Source organism: Anomaloglossus baeobatrachus, chromosome 6, assembly GCF_048569485.1.
Source record: "Anomaloglossus baeobatrachus isolate aAnoBae1 chromosome 6, aAnoBae1.hap1, whole genome shotgun sequence".
NCBI classification, from domain to species: domain Eukaryota; kingdom Metazoa; phylum Chordata; class Amphibia; order Anura; family Aromobatidae; genus Anomaloglossus; species Anomaloglossus baeobatrachus.
The window spans coordinates 496900948-496918776 of NC_134358.1; the positions used below are offsets into that span (position 1 = coordinate 496900948).

Here is a 17829-nt window from a genome sequence, read left to right on the forward strand (position 1 = left end):
CACAGTGAATGGAGTGGAATAGTGCGGCTCTGTGCACGGTTTGGCAGCCGTGGCCAGGTTCTGCCAGTCCGCTCCCATTCATTTGAATAGAGGCTGATTTGCAGATCTTGGCAGCAGACACCACCTTAAAAGGGAACCTGTCACCTGTTTTTTGGCCTATAAGCTGCGGCCACCATCACTGGGCTCTTATATACAGGATTCTAACATGCTCTATATAAGAGCCCAGGCTGGGGGAATAACATAAAAAAACACTTTATAATACTTACCTAGAAGTATTATAAGTATTATGCTCAGGGTAGATCAAAGTATTGTAGTGCGCCGGACCTCCCAGAGAACGGCGCCAACCATCCGACTGTTGTGCACCGGAGCGACCTTCTAGGTGAGTATTATAAAGTGTTTTTTATGTTATACACAGTGGTCTGGGTTCTTATATACAGCATGTTAGAATGCTGTATATAAGAGCCCAGTGATGGTGGTTGCAGCTTATAGGGAAAAAAAAACAGGTGACAGGTTCCCTTTAAACAAAGCTGTTTTTGTTTTTTAGTCTATTAAATATATCTGGTCACCGCCAGATCTAATAACAGCTATTTGGTAGTGGGCACCAGGTATTGTTCCCCCAAAATCTTCTCTAAAAGTACTTTAAAATCCTTTTAATCTCACTACACATCACATTAAAGTTAATGGCTTTTTTTTTGGACGTTAGTAGCAGGGCTGTGGAGTCGGAGTCGGAGTCGTGGAGTCGGAGTCGGAGTCGGAGCTCATTTTGGTGGAGTCGGAGTCGGAGTCGGTATAAAATGCACCGACTCCTAAAATATATAATAAATTGGGGACAGAAGTGCAATGCAGAATGTGCTGAATATTTTACTAAATAATAACATTTAGTATAATGCTTATATTTAAGTGAAAAATTTATTGTAGTACAATGTGAACATCAGACATTTAATTGTTTTTATGATACAATAATCAAGATATTTGGATAGAACATAAAATATTTATTGGAATACAACTTTAGAACACAAAAAACTAATAAATTGTAAATATGTAATATATATATATATATATATATATATATATATATATATATATATATATATATATATATATACACACACAGTGTATATACACACACAAGATATATATGTAATCTACTGTATATTACATAGTGTATTACATATTTACAATTTATTACAGTTTTTTGTGTTCTAAAGTTGTATTCCAATAAATATATTTTATGTTCTATCCAAATATCTTGATTATCGTATCATAAAAATTATTAAATGTCTGATGTTCACATACACATATTCATGTACTACAATAAATTTTTCACCTAACTAAGCAATATATGTAGGAGTCGGAGTCGGAGCCGGAGTCGGAGTCGGAGCCGGAGTCGGAGTCGGTGCAAGAGAATTTGAGGAGTCGGAGTCGGAGTCGAAGGTTTGGCTTACCGACTCCAGAAGCCCTGGTTAGTAGGATGTTTTTGAAAATACGTCATGCACTGGATGGTCAATGAGGACATGGCGGCACCCAGGCACATAAATTAGAAGAGGTGTAGGGAATGCCCACAAGTAGGGATGGCAGGGCTCTGCTTAGACTTACAACATGGCCGCTGGACCACGTTTGTGAGATCTCTTTGATCATCTCAAGTTAGGAGCCTCCAATGTATACTACAGCAATTTTATCCGGTTAAACACCATGAAAGACAGACAGACATCCAAAGCACCGCAATATAGTCAATGGGGTCTGTCAGATGCTGTCGGTGTCTGTCATCTGACTGATCCAGCACTGCCGGTAATTTATCCTGATGATTCCTTTAAGGGAAAATCCTAAATCCTGCAAATTTTTACTTATTTATTCTTTTATTTTTACACACTTTCCTATGACAGTTTTCTAAAGCACCAGGTTTAGAGAAGGTGATCAAGTTCTTGCCAGAACTTCATTAGGGCTACGTTCACATGTTGCAGTTTTATTGTGCCGCAAAATCTGCTCTTTGACAGTAAAAAAGAAAAGCTGCGTTTTTCCTGCATTTTTGGTGTCATTTGTCTACAGTGCATTTTTAAATAAAGTTAGCTTCATTCACCACGAAAGCAGAAAAAAATGCACTCATTGTTTTCAATGGTGAAAAAAAAGCTGCAAAAAACGCTGAAAGAATTGACGTGCTGCTTCTTTTAAATGCGCAGCAATTTGATATTTCAGTCAGGGAAAAAAAAAGGCAAGTGTGCGTGCATGAGATTTCGGAAATATCGCTTTTGCTGTTCCTATAAAAAACAGTTTTTTTGCATTTATTTGCGTAAATGCAATGAAAAAAATATATGTAAAAACGCAGCATGTGAACATAGCCCAAGAGCCACCGTTCCAAACGTAAACATAATACCAGGCACATTAGCTCTGACAGTCAAAGATACAATAGACAACCTGGAAACAATTGTGCAAATGATCAAACCTGCAGATTACATCAGCCTGAAAGTGCAACACTGTATGAGCAGCGAGGCACATGCCCTGCACCCAGACAGGCTTTAGGACCCAGCAGACCCCTGCAGGAGGCAGACTGACCACTGTAGTAGTGAGGAAATGGTCACACAGCAACAGAAAACAAACCAAAAACGTCATCTCCAGCAACAAAATCACCACATTACAAAAGCAAAACACGAAGAGTCAATGAGTTCTCAAAAAAAAAAAAAAAAAAAAAGGGTATTTGGAATCCATGCACCTATTCAGGGTCTGCTCGCGTGCTGCTGTCAGTATGTGTCACCCACAATCTGGCCACAGACAGTACACGTGTTTGGGTGACAGCTATCTGATCTGATCTCTTGCGGTTGAGAATACAAGTCTTCTGTTCATCACCCCAAAAACCAATGGGATTGGGCAGTTCAAAGTCAACGGTACGATTCTTGTGTCCCCCAACATTGTCCACCCCCTTACACAAACGCACAATCAGTCTCCTTGAAATAGGAAGGGGAGGGGGGGTGGGGGTCAGGAGACATTGTTTTAAAACCTTTTACAAATTATAAAATTCCCAAAATTGTATAATTATGCAATATTAAGAAAAAAAAAAAATCCCCAAAATATGAAAGCCATAAGAGGAGCGGACCCCTCAACCCTGTCATCTGCTCATTCTCATTGGATTTTATCATCATGTGACTTTCATTGCTGGGCTGAGCCGCTGGTATAGAGAATGACAGCTCACCTCTAAGGCTAGTTTCACACTTGCGTTGGACGGCTTCCGTTGCTATCCGCAGCCTTGAGGAATTACGGTAACCGTTACAGGAAACCGTTATATTCCTCAGACTTCTATTAGCTACGGATAGCAACGGATGGTCTTGCATTGCATCCGCCCCGCGGCGCATCAGTTGTTTTGACGCTGACCGTCAGTGAGCGTCGGGCGGATGGAACGCTGCATGTAGCGTTTTTCTGCACTTGGCGGAGTGTCAAAAAACCGCAACCTGCAGGATTCCGTCGGCGTCCGTTGTTTTTATAATGGACGCCTATGGTGGCGGATTCCGTTAGAATCCGTCATTTGACGGATTCCGTTAATGCAGCTGTCTTTACACAACTGCACATGCTCAGATGTGTAAAGTCAAGGAAAAAAACCTTCAACGGATTGCGTTATTTTGTACGATCTGTAGCATGCGTTGTGCCACTATATGCAACGCATCCGTTGCATGCGTCACACAACGCAATGCTACGGATCCCGTCCAACGCAAGTGTGAAACTAGCCTAAGCCCTTTACATTAGAGAAAGCCAAGATTTCTGCATTCATCCCACTATTGAAGTCAGGAGCTCTGCTAATGGGGGCAACAAACCAGTCAGCCCTCACTATATACCCCAAGAAGCCTGTAAGTCGTGTTATATCAGAATAATGAAAACATCAATGTAAGGTGGTGGGTGAGAGTCAGTGTAGATCCTCTCTCATGTAACCAATAAGGAGGCTCCTACAGACCCAAAATAGCTAAAGGCACCAAGACCTCAGTCAGTTTCTAGGGCAGAATTCTGACATAAAACGGTTTATGTGTTACACCAGTCCTGGCCAGCTCCCCTAACTTTATGAAAATTGGGTGATATTTACCCCACAAGGGGCATGGCCAAATGGCCAACAAATTCATTATAAGTTACGCCACAAAAATTGTCAGTACGATGACGGAAATGTATGTCAGTCCTGATTTTAATACATTTCTTGCAGTTTACCAAGTTGGTAGCGATGGGGGCCTTCAGCAATGCCATGGTAGCCCATCACTGCAATATCAAAGACTTGCAGTGGCATATAAATGGTTAACGGCAGGGATTGCAGCTCAGCTCTGACCACTACCGATAAAATATTATATACTGATAAGGCTGCACATCAAACTTAGATAATAGTATAATGCCTCAAGCATATGGACAAATATTGGAATATACAATGAAAAATGCTACTTGCTAATTTGAACATGTGAATAATGAATTGCATACCTGCCATGAATATTAGGAAATAGGAGATATTTAGCAATCGCATTGATCAATGTAACTGAGCCCCAAGGCCTCGTCAAGGCATATCTCTATATTGGGGTCCCTAGCTCTGTGACCCTAACTGTGTGTCATCTCATTGCAATTAAAAACTGCTATGGGTAGAGAGGGGTAACTAAGGACTTTCTTATATAGGAGATGGAAAAAACATGGCCGAAAGGGGCGGAGCTGTGTTCACATTCAGAAAAAAACTACATATAACTGAATAGGATAACTGAAGTGAGCACTAATATATATATTATGAGTGCAAGCCATGAGTGCATTCCATCTCCTATATAAGAAAGTCCTTAGTTACCCCTCTCCACCCATAGCAGTTTTTAATTGCAATGAGATGACACACAGTTAGGGTCACAGAGCTAGGGACCCCAATATAGAGATATGCCTTGACGAGGCCTTGGGGCTCAGTTACATTGATCAATGCGATTGCTAAATATCTCCTTTTTCCTAATATTCATGGCAGGTATGCAATTCATTATTCACATGTTCAAATTAGCAAGTAGCATTTTTCATTGTATATTCCAATATTTGTCCATATGCTTGAGGCATTATACTATATACTATTATCTAAGTTTGATGTGCAGCCTTATCAGTATATAGTATGTAATTTTTGGCTTGCACTCATAATATATATATTAGTGCTCACTTCAGTTATCCTATTCACTACCGATAAAAGACAGATGTTGGCTGTGTAACAGAGCCAGCATCTAACACGTGTGGAGGGAGCTCGGACTTACAGGTAAATCATTAATTACCTGTCCCTGCAAAGATCCTTGAAATATGGCTAAAATTATCTTCCAAACCAGAGACCACCATCTGCAGACTGCTCTTTCGGCGCTGTGTCTCCTCATTAGTACAGAGCAGGGCTCCAGGTGGCTGGGTGAGAAGCATTTGATGCAATTCAAGGGACAAGCTGGTTTCTGTAAGGCCGGAGTCACACATCGCATCACCCGGCACGGCTGCACGCTCTCCAGACATGAGCGTCTCAGCTGCATAGAAATACATGCAGCCGACCCACTCCTGTCAGGAGAGCGTGCACACGTGCCGGGTGATGGGATGCGAGTTAGGGGTGCTTCACACACAGCGAGCTCGCTGCCGAGATCGCTGCTGAGTCACACTTTTTGTGACGCAGCAGTGACCTCATTAGCGATCTCGCTGTGTGTGACACTGAGCAGCGATCTGGCCCCTGCTGCGAGATCGCTGCTCGTTACACACAGCCCTGGTTCGTTTTCTTCAAAGCCGCTCTCCCGCTGTGACACACAGATCGCTGTGTGTGACAGCGAGAGAGCGACAAATGAAGCGAGCAGGGAGCAGGAGCCGGCGTCTGACAGCTGAGGTAAGCTGTATCCAAGATAAACATCGGGTAACCAAGGTGGTTACCCGATATTTACCTTAGTTACCAGCATCTGCAGCTCTCACGCTGCCTGTGCTGCCGGCTCCGGCTCTCTGCACATGTAGCTGCTGTACACATCGGGTTAATTAACCCGATGTGTACTGTAGCTAGGAGAGCAAGGAGCCAGCGCTAAGCAGTGTGCGCGGCTCCCTGCTCTCTGCACATGTAGCTGCATTACACATCGGGTTAATTAACCCGATGTGTACTGTAGCTATGGTAGGAGAGCAAGGAGCCAGCGCTCAGTGTGCGCGGCTCCCTGCTCCCTGCACACACAGCTGTGCGCTGGTAACTAACGTAAACATCGGGTAACCATACCCGATGTTTACCTTAGTTACCAGTCTCCGCAGCTTCCAGACGGCAGCTCCGTGCAAGCGCAGCGTCGCTTGCACGTCGCTGCTGGCTGGGGGCTGTTCACTGGTCGCTGGTGAGATCTGCCTGTTTGACAGCTCACCAGCGACCATGTAGCGATGCAGCAGCGATCCTGACCAGGTCAGATCGCTGGTCGGATCGCTGCTGCATCGCTTAAGTGTGAAGGTACCCTTACTCACAAGCGTGACTCCAGCCTTTCAGACAACCAATGATGTAGAGTCTTACCAGCAATGCACCCTGAAAACAAGCATGCAGTAGGAAGAAAACCAGCACCCTGCTCTATACTGCCAAAATGGACTAGTAATCAACTGTCTACAAATTGTTCCCTTGGATGATACCCATAGTCATGTTTCAAGTATCTTTATTGAGTTAAACATTGATTTACAAGGTGGCTTCTAATTAGGTGGCATTAGAGAAACCGTTCCCTTCCCTCTGGAGGAGAGACAATATGCCTTTTCCTAGAGCTCATGGTATGTAAGACACACTAGCTGGACCTCCATAAGCAGAACCTGTATCTCCAGGATAGACAATCAATACAACCAAATTTAGGCCTATCAATAATCCACCAAGTCCATGCTGGCCTGTACTATGAAGCCACAGGAGCTCCGCATACTGCAGTATGGTGCCAATATACAGTACCAGAGTACAGATATTCCCCCCGAAATACTTAACATAATGAAGCAGATCACATCCACAAGTGCAGTAACGTCCTATAGGTTTCTCATGTTGTATGAAGCTGTAACGACCATCATGTGAATATGCCTATTAATGCAAAAACTCAACCAGTAAAGCCAAGTTATTTTACTGAATAAAAATGTGAAGACTTTGTGAGAACGACGGCTTATCCAAATCCAGTACGAAGCAATGCCTGAACAGACATTACAAGATATGGATACCTTGGAGGAAATTCTTATACTTAAATGCATGTATTTTTGGTTATTTGGGTTTCATTAATAATTTTTCACTGTGTACCTTTCACAGCCTCTATATCGCATTGACTACTTCCCAACTGCAGTAAGGGGTACTTCTCACATAGCGAGATCGCTGCTGAGTCACAGGTTTTGTGACGCACCAGTGACCTCAATAGCGATCTCGCTGTGTGTGACACTAAGCAGCGATCTGGCCCCTGCTGTGAAATCGCTGATCGTTACACACAGTGCTGGTTCATTATTTGCTCGTTGTTCTCCTGCTGTGAAGCACACATCGCTGTGTTTGACAGCGAGAGAGCAATGATCTGAATGTGCAGGGAGCCGGCGTCTGGAAGCTGTGGACGCTGGTAACCAAGGTACACATCGGGTAACTAAGCAAAGCGCTTTGCTTGGTTACCCGATATTTACCTTGTGGTTACTAGCGTACGCCACTCAGACAGCCAGTGCCGGCTCCCTGCACACGTAGCCAGGGTACACATCGGGTAACTAAGCAAAGCGCTTTGCTTAGTAACTCGATGTGTACCCTGGCTACGAGTGCAGGGAGCCAGCTCTAAGCGGTGTGCGCTGGTAACCAGGGTAAATATCGGGTAACCAAACAAAGCATTTTGCTTGCGGAAACGATACTGCACTTGGTAACTAAGGAAAATATCGGGTAACCAAGCAAAGCATTTTGCTTAGTTACCCGATATTTACCTTGGTTACTAAGCGCAGCATCGTCTCCACGAGTCGCTGCTGGCTGGTCACTGGTGAGATCTGCCTGATTGACAGCTCACCAAGCGACCATGTAGCGACGCACCAGCGATCCTGACCAGGTCACATCGTGGTCGGAATCACTGGTACGTCGTTTAGTGAGACGGTACCCTTAGAGTTAACTGAGAATCTGCCAGTGCGCTCCTTCTGATGGTAGAATGTATAACGCATATCTTTCTTCTCTGGAGAGCCTGTCATGGGTTTATGGCCACAAGGTTCAGCTCAACTTTCATGTTATCATAACCCAAAAGACAGGTACTAAAGAAAAAAAAAAATAGCCATAAGACTTATTCCCCAAATGAGTTAAACGACAACATCTCAGTTAACGCATTCATAGGCTGTACAAGGAAAATGGTGCAACATTTTTTAAGAAACTTATTTTTCAGCCCAAAAGACATGCATTTAAGAAAGAAAAAAAAAAATCTGCCGCCCCGAAGGTGTCCACATCCTATAATAGCCATGACCAAGAGAAGCAAATGATGCATAAACCCTCACCACCTCAGAGGATGCACATAACTAATGTATGGAGTCACGCGCTCGTATAATCTTCATGTTTAAATAAAAAAATTAAAAAAAACAAAACATTTTTTCTTAAAAGAAAGCCATAAAACTTTTAGAGTTTATCCATCTGATCTGGGATTACATGCCGTGTATCTCTTGTATATGTTAGTTTAGCAATATTTAGGAAACCGCTTGTAATGTGACCCAATGTAATAAATACAAGAATTGCAACATTTATATCTCATCATGAATGATCTCTCACAGTCATGGCATTGTGCCAAGCAACAACAAAATAAACAGCAATGCAAAAGTCTCCAGACAAAGCTTCATCAACCAGGCAGTAACAGCACAGGTACAGGACGGTGCCCCCTGGATCAGCACCGCACGCCATGGCCATCCAGAAGCCCACAGGTCTGTACACAACGCAGACAGCCATGTAGTGGTGCACCTACAGCCGATAGCGAGGCTTCATTAGAACGGCCTATCCACAGTCTCCAATAGCAGGGCAGTGGAGGATGACTGCAGCACAAGGAAGGCTTACAGAATCAGGGGGGTCTCCGCGGCCTGATCTTAGCACAAGGAGATCAGTGTTAAAAGCAAACAGAATAGTCTGTTCTAGTACAATGGGGGGACTGTTAAGTGGGTTCGAGGCGGTCTGCATAAGCGCAGGGGTCAGACGACCTGTGTTAACAAATGACCAAGGTGTTTAGTCAAAGAATGGGGTGTTATATAAGCCGGAAGCTTCAGTGTCAGTTATCTGCAAGCCGGCCCAGATGTGACAAGTACAACAAGCCCCCCTGATAAAGCCCCGATTACAGCGAGACGCGTGGGCACCTCGCACACATGGAGCCGCAGGAATACTATATGCGGATCCCTTACCTGCAATATGTGATGCTCATTTTTTTATACTGAAATATGTGATGCCATTCCACGTTATCATATATTTCTATACAGTTTTATATGTACTGTATCCATTATATCGTGTATATTTATTGGATGCATTATCTATTATCCATCATATATTCGTATCGGATATTCATTTTATAAATCGTTTTGTATTTTGGCTAAGAACCCAGACTGAGATTTTAATGGCTCTTTGACAGTATATTAACAGATTTCATGTACTTCTATGTGTGATGAGCTCCTTCAGCCAACCAGGGTCAGCGCAGAGGTTATATTAAAGAATTTTCTATCTTCCATAGTAAGTGGTGCTCCAATAAACATATTTCATACAACAGAGGTTCAGGCAATGATCTGTTTTTAAGGTTTGAAGCTAAACTGACCTCTGCGGTTGGATGCCATCTCCTATAGAAAACATATCTGTCACTATGGTTTGAAGACTTGAGGATGTTTTCCCATTTATTTCAGTGATACACATACTGACAAGCAGAATATACGAAGAAGTGGCAAGTGTCTGCAAATGTGCACCTTATGTGGAGATGTCATCGTGTACTCACAGCAGAGATCGGGCTCTATCCAGCGACCTCCCAGCGACTTACCAGCATCGTTTTCGGGATCGCTGGTAAGTCGTTAAATGTGACACGGGGGGGGCGGCTTAAGAGCTAGGCTATGTGCGCACATTGCGTAAATACATGCAGTTACGCTGCGCTTTGTAGCGCAGCGTAACTGCATGCGTCCTGCGTCCCCTGCACAGTCTATGGAGATTGTGCAGCGGCCGTGCGCACGTGGCGTTTTAGAGCGCAGCACTTCGGCTTCTGCCGAAGCGCTGCGTTCTAAGAAGTGACATGTCACTTCTTCCGTGCGCTTTGCCGGCAGCTTCTGCTCTGTCTATGGGAGGAGCTGCAGGCAGAGCGCATGGAATCGGCTTTTTTTTTTTCACTACGGACATTTCTGCAGCGATTTAAAGCGCACGTGTGCTCTTCAGATCGCTGCAGAAATTTCTGCAGTGACTGTACGCAACGTGCGCACATAGCCCTAATTTAACATGAGGCTTTAAATGTTTGGTGATAAGGAAAATTCAGATTGTGTGTCAAATGTAGAAAAGTTAATGATTTACAGAGGCATTACAAAGGGGGAATCCCAGAAAATGTTTCCACTATTGTGGAAGCCCCCTCCTTCCTAAAAGGCACTTGATGTGGGGGTGGGTAAAGCTTTCTATAATTCTTTCTCAGCAGCCCTAGAAAACTTGTACCAAGCCGTGTGACAGACGTGGTGGGCATGCACAAAGAAGGGGCATGTACGCAATGGGATGTGTAAGGCTATGTGCGCACAGTGCGTTTTTGCGAATTTTTCGGGTGCGTTTTTGTGCAATTTTGGGTTCAAAACTGCATGGCTGCTTCCCCAGCAAAGCCTACGAGTTTTCATTTTTGCTGTTCGCACACAACCATTTTTTTTTAACCTGTATTTTTGACTTGGGGGGAGGGGGGGGGTGAATGGTCATGTCAATTCTTTTTTGTGTTTTACTGCGTTTTCCACCCATGCAATGCATTGGAAAAACGCAGCACCATGCAGTGATCAAAAACGCAGCGAAGTGCAGCCAAAAACGCACTGAAACACGTTAAAAACAAAATTTGTTTTTGCTCCGGGTGCATTTTTAGCGTCCAAAAACGCTGCATCTTTGTAGTCACAAAAAATGGCAAGGTGCGTACATAGCCTTAGGCTATGTGCGCACGCTGCATAGTGTCACTGCTGAAAATTCTGCAGCGATTTGGCAGTGCATGTGTGCTTCAAAACGCATGTATTGTGACTGCTGAATTGACACAGAATTCTTGCGCTCTGGAAGCTTCCTCTCCCTATAGACAGATGAACTAAAAAGGGGAGACAAAAGGGCGCAATAGGGTCTTACCCGATATAACATATGATGTTGGAGAAGGTACAGTAACACTCACCTGGTGGGGTTGTGCCAGTCACAACTCCTTCAAAGGCATGAGAGTGTCCGCGTGGTTCAAGCAGCGGCCCCGTAGGCACGATATAAAAATAATGGTGGATAGAAGAAAAACGGGTATATGCCGCGCTTAAAAACCACTGAGTTGGAAGTAATATAATATTTCTCTTTTATTTACAGCATTCCTACGCATTTCAGAGACAACAGACCGTCTCCTTCTTCAGGGAAAAAAGAAATCATCTTTTTTGATTTCTTTTTTCCCTGAAGAAGGAGACGGTCTGTTGTCTCTGAAACGCGTAGGAATGCTGTAAATAAAAGAGAAATATTATATTACTTCCAACTCAGTGGTTTTAAGCGCGGCATATACCCGTTTTTCTTCTATCCACCATTATTTTTATATCTCCCTATAGACAGTGAGAGCAGCATCCAAAGCGCACAAAATAAGTGACAAGTTGCTTTTTTGAATGCAGCGATTTGGCAGCAAATTCCAGCATGCAAATTGCTGCGTTCTAAAACGCAACGTGCGGATAGAATTTGCATAAGTCACAGACTTTGCTGGGGACAATGAACGCATGTGTTTACGCTGCATTGCAAAGCACTGCGTAAACACATGGAAATACACAATGTGCGCACATAGCCTAAGGGGTGCTTTACACGCTGCGACATTGCTAGCGATGTCGCGTGCAATAGCACCCGCCCCCGTTGTTGGTGCGATATGTGGTGATCGCTGGCGTAGCGAACATTATCGCTACAGCAGCGTCACACGCACATACCTTGTCAGCGACGTCGCTGTGACCGCCGAACAATCCCTCCTTCAAGGGGGAGGTGCGTTCGGCGTCATAGCGACGTCACTGCGGCGTCACTAAGCCGCCGGCCAATAGCAGAGGGGGCGCGGAGATGAGCGGGACGTAACATCCCGCCCACCTCCTTCCTTCCGCACTGCCGGTGGACGGAGGTAAGGAGATGTTCGTCGCTCCTGCGTCTTCACACATAGCGATGTGTACTGCCGCAGGAACGAGGAACAACATCGCTACTCACCAGACAACGATATTTGGTATTTAAATGACCTGTTCAACACCAACAATTTTTACCACTTTTGCGATCGCTGAAGGTCGCTCGTACGTGTCACACGCTGCGATGTCGCTAACAGCGCCGCATGTGCGTCACAAACACCGTGACCCCGACGATAAATCGTTAGCGATATCGCAGCGTGTAAAGCACCCCTAAGAGCAACAGAAATGTGGTGATACATCATGCCAAAGAATACATTACCAAAATGGAACATGTTAGAGACCCGTGGGAAACTGGGCTGTGTGACAGTCACAGGGAGCACGCATTGCATGCCATCATGTGCGCATACATAGACTGCACAGTGTATAGTATGACACTGAGGCATAAAGCTTACTATGTCATAAGGGCTTAGTGAATACACACAATACGTCATGCAATACACCACAAAGGTACACACATATGTAATAACTCACTGGGGAGTCTCCTCTTAGCTCTATCCCACGGGCAAAGTAACCGGCCCCAACTATGACAGTCTCCCCTTCTTGGGTGCCCAGCTGCCCAACCTCTCTGACCATAGGTAGGGAAGACAGTTATGGTGGTATTTTTGCATTGTGTATAAACTTAAAAGGAGTTGCCTGAAAGTTTTATAAATTAAACTGCAGTAAGTCATGACATAAAAAAAATAATAAAGCTAAATCTGCTGCCACTCCAGCATTGGTGCTTTGGTAGCACACCGACAATTCCACACACATACAACACGAGACTCCTGAGCCAGCGATCGGCTGCAGCTAACAACAACAAACCAAGAGAAGAAAACAGTGATGAAGACCACGGGAGCGCAGGACCAACCAGGTGGAGACAATGTTGTTTCCTCATTTTACAGCATTTCCTGCACTCATCCGATCTTACATTGTGTTTAGAAATCATATTGAGCAATATTATAGGATACGGCGCATTGGTCACTGCCCAGAGAGAAAACTCAGAGCTTCAGCAGGATAGGTGGTGCAAACCGACAGGTGACAGACGCCCACTGTGTGTCCTGCACCAGCAATGCTGTGCACGGTCTGTACATGGCAGGTAGCAGTATAACAGACATGACGCAGGGATGACAGCTGCTGCTCTGTCAGGTGACTGCAATAAAGAGGAAGCAAAGCAGCCAGCACACAGGCAGGAGGGAAGGACAGACAGGGAGCAAGCAGCAAAGCACAATAACAAACATGTGGATTGTATTTATATTACAATAGACTTAGTTGCAGGCAGGACAGGCAGCTAGCAGGACAGGCAGGCAGGGTGCAGGCAGCAGGACAGGCAGCCAGCAGGACAGGCAGGCAGCCAGCAGGACAGGCAGGCAGAGTGCAGGACGGCAGCAGGACAGGCAGGCAGGGTGCAGGCAGAAGGACAGGCAGCCAGCAGGACAGGCAGGCAGGGTGCAGGCAGCAGGACAGGCAGGCAGAGTGCAGGACGGCAGCAGGCCAGGCAGGCAGGGTGCAGGACAGGTAGGGTGCAGGCAGGCAGCAGGACAGGCAGGCAGGGTGCAGGACAAGCAGGGTGCAGGCAGGCAGCAGGAGAGGCAGGCAGGGTGCAGGACAAGCAGGGTGCAGGCAGGCAGCAGGAGAGGCAGGCAGGGTGCAGGACAAGCAGGGTGCAGGCAGGCAGCAGGACAGGCAGGCAGGGTGCAGGACAAGCAGGGTGCAGGCAGGCAGCAGGACAGGCAGGCAGGGTGCAGGACAAGCAGGGTGCAGGCAGGCAGCAGGACAGGCAGGCAGGGTGCAGGACAAGCAGGGTGCAGGCAGGCAGCAGGACAGGCAGGCAGGGTGCAGGACAAGCAGGGTGCAGGCAGGCAGCAGGACAGGCAGGCAGGGTGCAGGACAGGCAGGCAGGGTGCAGGACAAGCAGGGTGCAGGCAGGCAGCAGGACAGGCAGGCAGGGTGCAGGACAAGCAGGGTACAGGCAGCTGGACAGGCAGGCAGGGTGCAGGACAATCAGGGTGCAGGCCAGGCAGGCAGGGTGCAGGCAGCAGGACAGGCAGGGTGCAGGCAGCAGGACAGGCAGCAGGACAGGCAGGGTGCAGGCAGGCAGCAGGACAGGCAGGTTGCAGGCAGGGTGCAGGCAGGCAGCAGGACAGGCAGGGTGCAGGCAGGCAGCAGGACAGGCAGGGTGCAGGCAGGCAGCAGGACAGGCAGGGTGCAGGCAGGCAGCAGGACAGGCAGGGTGCAGGCAGGCAGCAGGACAGGCAGGGTGCAGGCAGGCAGCAGGACAGGCAGGGTGCAGGCAGCAGGACAGGCAGGGTGCAGGCAGCAGGACAGGCAGGGTGCAGGCAGCAGGACAGGCAGGAGCTCCTCTCCTCAGCTGTGTGTCACGCACAGGCACTTACTTCTTGCGGACTCTCTGTAGTGGGGAGGCTCCATCCTTCCGGGGGCGGCCCCGGGGTCTTTTGTCCGTGGCTGCGGGGCTGGCAGGGGCCGGGGGCCCGGGCTGCTCACAGGCGGACTCTAGGTTCTTGTCCTCGGATGACATCCTAGGGAAGGGGGGCCGCATTGATCCTCCCCGGGCTCAGGCCGTCGCATCGTCGGGTGGATGTTGCGGGTGACACTGGGGGGCGGATTCGGGGAGGGACGGAGAGGAGGCCCCGGCTTACCCCTTGGGATAACAACAAAGAAGGAGGAGGGGGTCAGTACGGGGGAAATGGCCCCTCCGGAGCCGTTCCTCACTCTACGCCACGGCCTCACCCCGCTGTCTCTGAGGCAATCCGGTCAGCACGAATCCCGAGCGAGTCACTGTGTGCGACAGGCTGCGTGTGACTCACTTCCCCCTCCCTGCGGGCTCACACTCTACAAACACGCATGCGCGCCAGCAGGAGGGGGAGGGTGGGCGCGCAGCTAGTGACGTCACTCGGCCCAGTCCCCGCCCCTCTCACTCTGACAGCAAAGGGCGGCTGAGGTCGCAGGGGAAACGTGGAGCTCCGGAGTGCTGACGTCACGGGATCCGGAGTGCCGACTGTGGGCTCCAGCGGTCGCGTCCTGTAAGGAGCTGAGGAAGCGCCGGTCACCATCCGCAACCCGGGGCGTCTGTGCGCTGCTGCCGCCGCCGCCGGAGGGATACCCCATGTGGTGACATGATAAGTTATACTGTGCGGTAGAATCAGAAATACTCTGTATATTGTGGTGCTGCTCTCACTCTGCATCTGTCAGTGGAAAGGCTACAGCCAATGCGAGCAGGACCAATGCTGCTGGACTGTTTATACAGCACATGTAGAGACTAGTGAGCTGCAAGGAATGCTGGGAGATTTCAGCTCTGAAGCCTGCAAGTTGTGTAAACAGCTTTGGATAAAGATAACTTGTTAAAAGCATTGAAAAAAAACATAGAAACGAGTCACAATACTACCTGAGTGCAAAAATGATAGATCTTTATTAATACATCAAGAAAAATAGACAGAAATGAAATAAACAGGACAGAAGGTGCTGGTAATACAAAATGCAGGAGTTAACACCCACTTGCTGGCAATGTGCAAAGACACATATGTAGGGATGGGTAAAACCGTGTAATATATATATATATATATATATATATAATATATAAGAGATATAGCTATATTAGGGCACAACTAAATTTGATGTTAAAAAGGGAAGGCAGCTGTAGAGAAAGTGTGACAAAGTGCAAAGGATCTATCATATATAAAGTGCGTGGTGCAATAGCAGCAGCAAATAACTAGCAGCACAATTGAAAAAAAGAGAACACTGCCCCTTTAAGAATACAACAGCTTCCTATTGTTAAAAGCATTGTTGCATCATCAATCTTCCTGATAATGTCTCTTTTGCCTCTCTGGGGCGCGATCCTGATTGAGTATTCAGACATGCAATGGTTAATATATTAATCAAAATTCTGTATAAGATCACCATTAAATGTCAATAAATATCAAAAAACCTTTATATGAAAATCCCTAAGAATTCAAAAAATAAAGGAAATGATGAAATTGATATTAAAATTATTATTTTTATTCAATTATTAAAATAAATATTCATTACAAATCCATAGAAGTACAAGGCAGGAAAAAGTCCCATAAATTATAGCAGCGGTTTAACAGGAAAATAAAGTGCTTAGTGCAAAGACCACTATAGAATAAATATCCATTTATCATATATAGCAAAGTGCCCAGTGCAAAATTAAATATCCAAGTGATGTGTTGTATATGATAGAGATATAATATTACCTGTATAGAAAAACAAAGTGTTTCCTCAGGGGAAAGGATCGCTGAAACGCGCGTCGGGGCATAGCGGCACACTTTGGATCATTTACAGACCACATTGAAGGTATAAATTTCCTTTACAAATCAATACATCTTTACACTTTGTTTTTCTATATAGGTAATATAAAAATGCAAAACTTCTCAAAAACTCGGTTGTTCTGTTAAGTTTCCCTGTGCTCATAGTCTGAAAAGCGATTTCTGCAATTTCTCGATGTGACTGCACATTGCCTTACCGATACAGGATCCAATGTGTACACTGTCAGGATTCTCCCGTATTTCCAGAGCGAGGGCGTGGTCACATAATCAAGTATGCAAATCGCATATCTGCAGTCACAACACCGACCTCTCGCACAGGAAATAGAGGGAAATCCTGACAGTGTGCACATTGTATACTGCCACAGCAAGGCTATGTCCCCACCATGGGCACTTGATGAGCTTTTCATGTTGTGGATTTTCTGCACTTATTACGTAAATTCGGTTACTTGGGGTTTTCTTTTTACAAGTTCTTATTGCGTGTGACGATGCGGTTTTTGCCTTTTGTTGGTGTGTCGCGTTTTAAATAAAGTTACTGTACTTTGCTTTTGATACTGATCCTCACAAGATCTTCACTCCTCTCTTACCTGCTTTTCCACAATCGCAAACAAGATTTCTCCCGTGCCTCCCCCATACTCTGGAATGCTCTACCCCAACATATCAGACTCTCTGCTACCATGGAAAGCTTCAAAAAGGAATCTGAAGACCCACCTCTTCCAACAAGCCTTCAACCTACAATAATCCTCAGACCTGTACACCACTGCGCAACCAGCTTTGCCCTCACCTACTGTATCCTCACCCATCCCCGGTATACTGTGAGCCCTCGCGGGCAGGGTCCTCTCTCCTCCTGTACCAGTCTGTGCCTTGTATTGTCCATGATTATTGTACTTGATTTTATGTATACCCTTTTCACTTGTAAAGCGCCACAGAATAAATGGCACTATAATAATAAATAATAATACTGCCTAGTATTTTTCAAAACTTTATTGATATAGTCATGTGCAGATTACATGTGTTTTTAATGCGTTTTTGCAGTGGAGATCTAATGGAAGTCTATGGCGAAAATCTGCACAGAAAACTCAGTGAACCCACAGGAGAAATTGACGCACCGCAGGTCAGTTTGCAAAGCATAAAAAAAGCGCTGTGGGCAGGAACTTTCCATTAATCTCATCCACTATGCTGAGATGTGTTTTTTGAACACTAAAAATACACAGCGTTAAAACCTCATAGTGGGAACTTAACCTGAGAGCCCCCTAAA

The 17829-nt window shown here is 46.0% G+C and overlaps 1 protein-coding gene across 9 annotated transcripts in view; it reads right to left on the reverse strand.

The window, feature by feature from the left end:
* Positions 1–15112, reverse strand: part of KMT2C (lysine methyltransferase 2C) — a 440610-nt gene extending 425498 nt beyond the window's left edge. For 8 of the 9 annotated variants that reach the window (XM_075315430.1, XM_075315433.1, XM_075315425.1 and 5 more), the window contains exon 1: positions 14667–15112. In XM_075315430.1, coding sequence (XP_075171545.1) covers positions 14667–14830 — 164 coding nt within the window. In that variant the 5' untranslated portion in view covers positions 14831–15112. The remainder of the gene's footprint in view (positions 1–14666) is intronic. The other variant, XM_075315424.1, reaches the window with a different exon arrangement.
* Positions 15113–17829: the final 2717 nt, after the last annotated feature.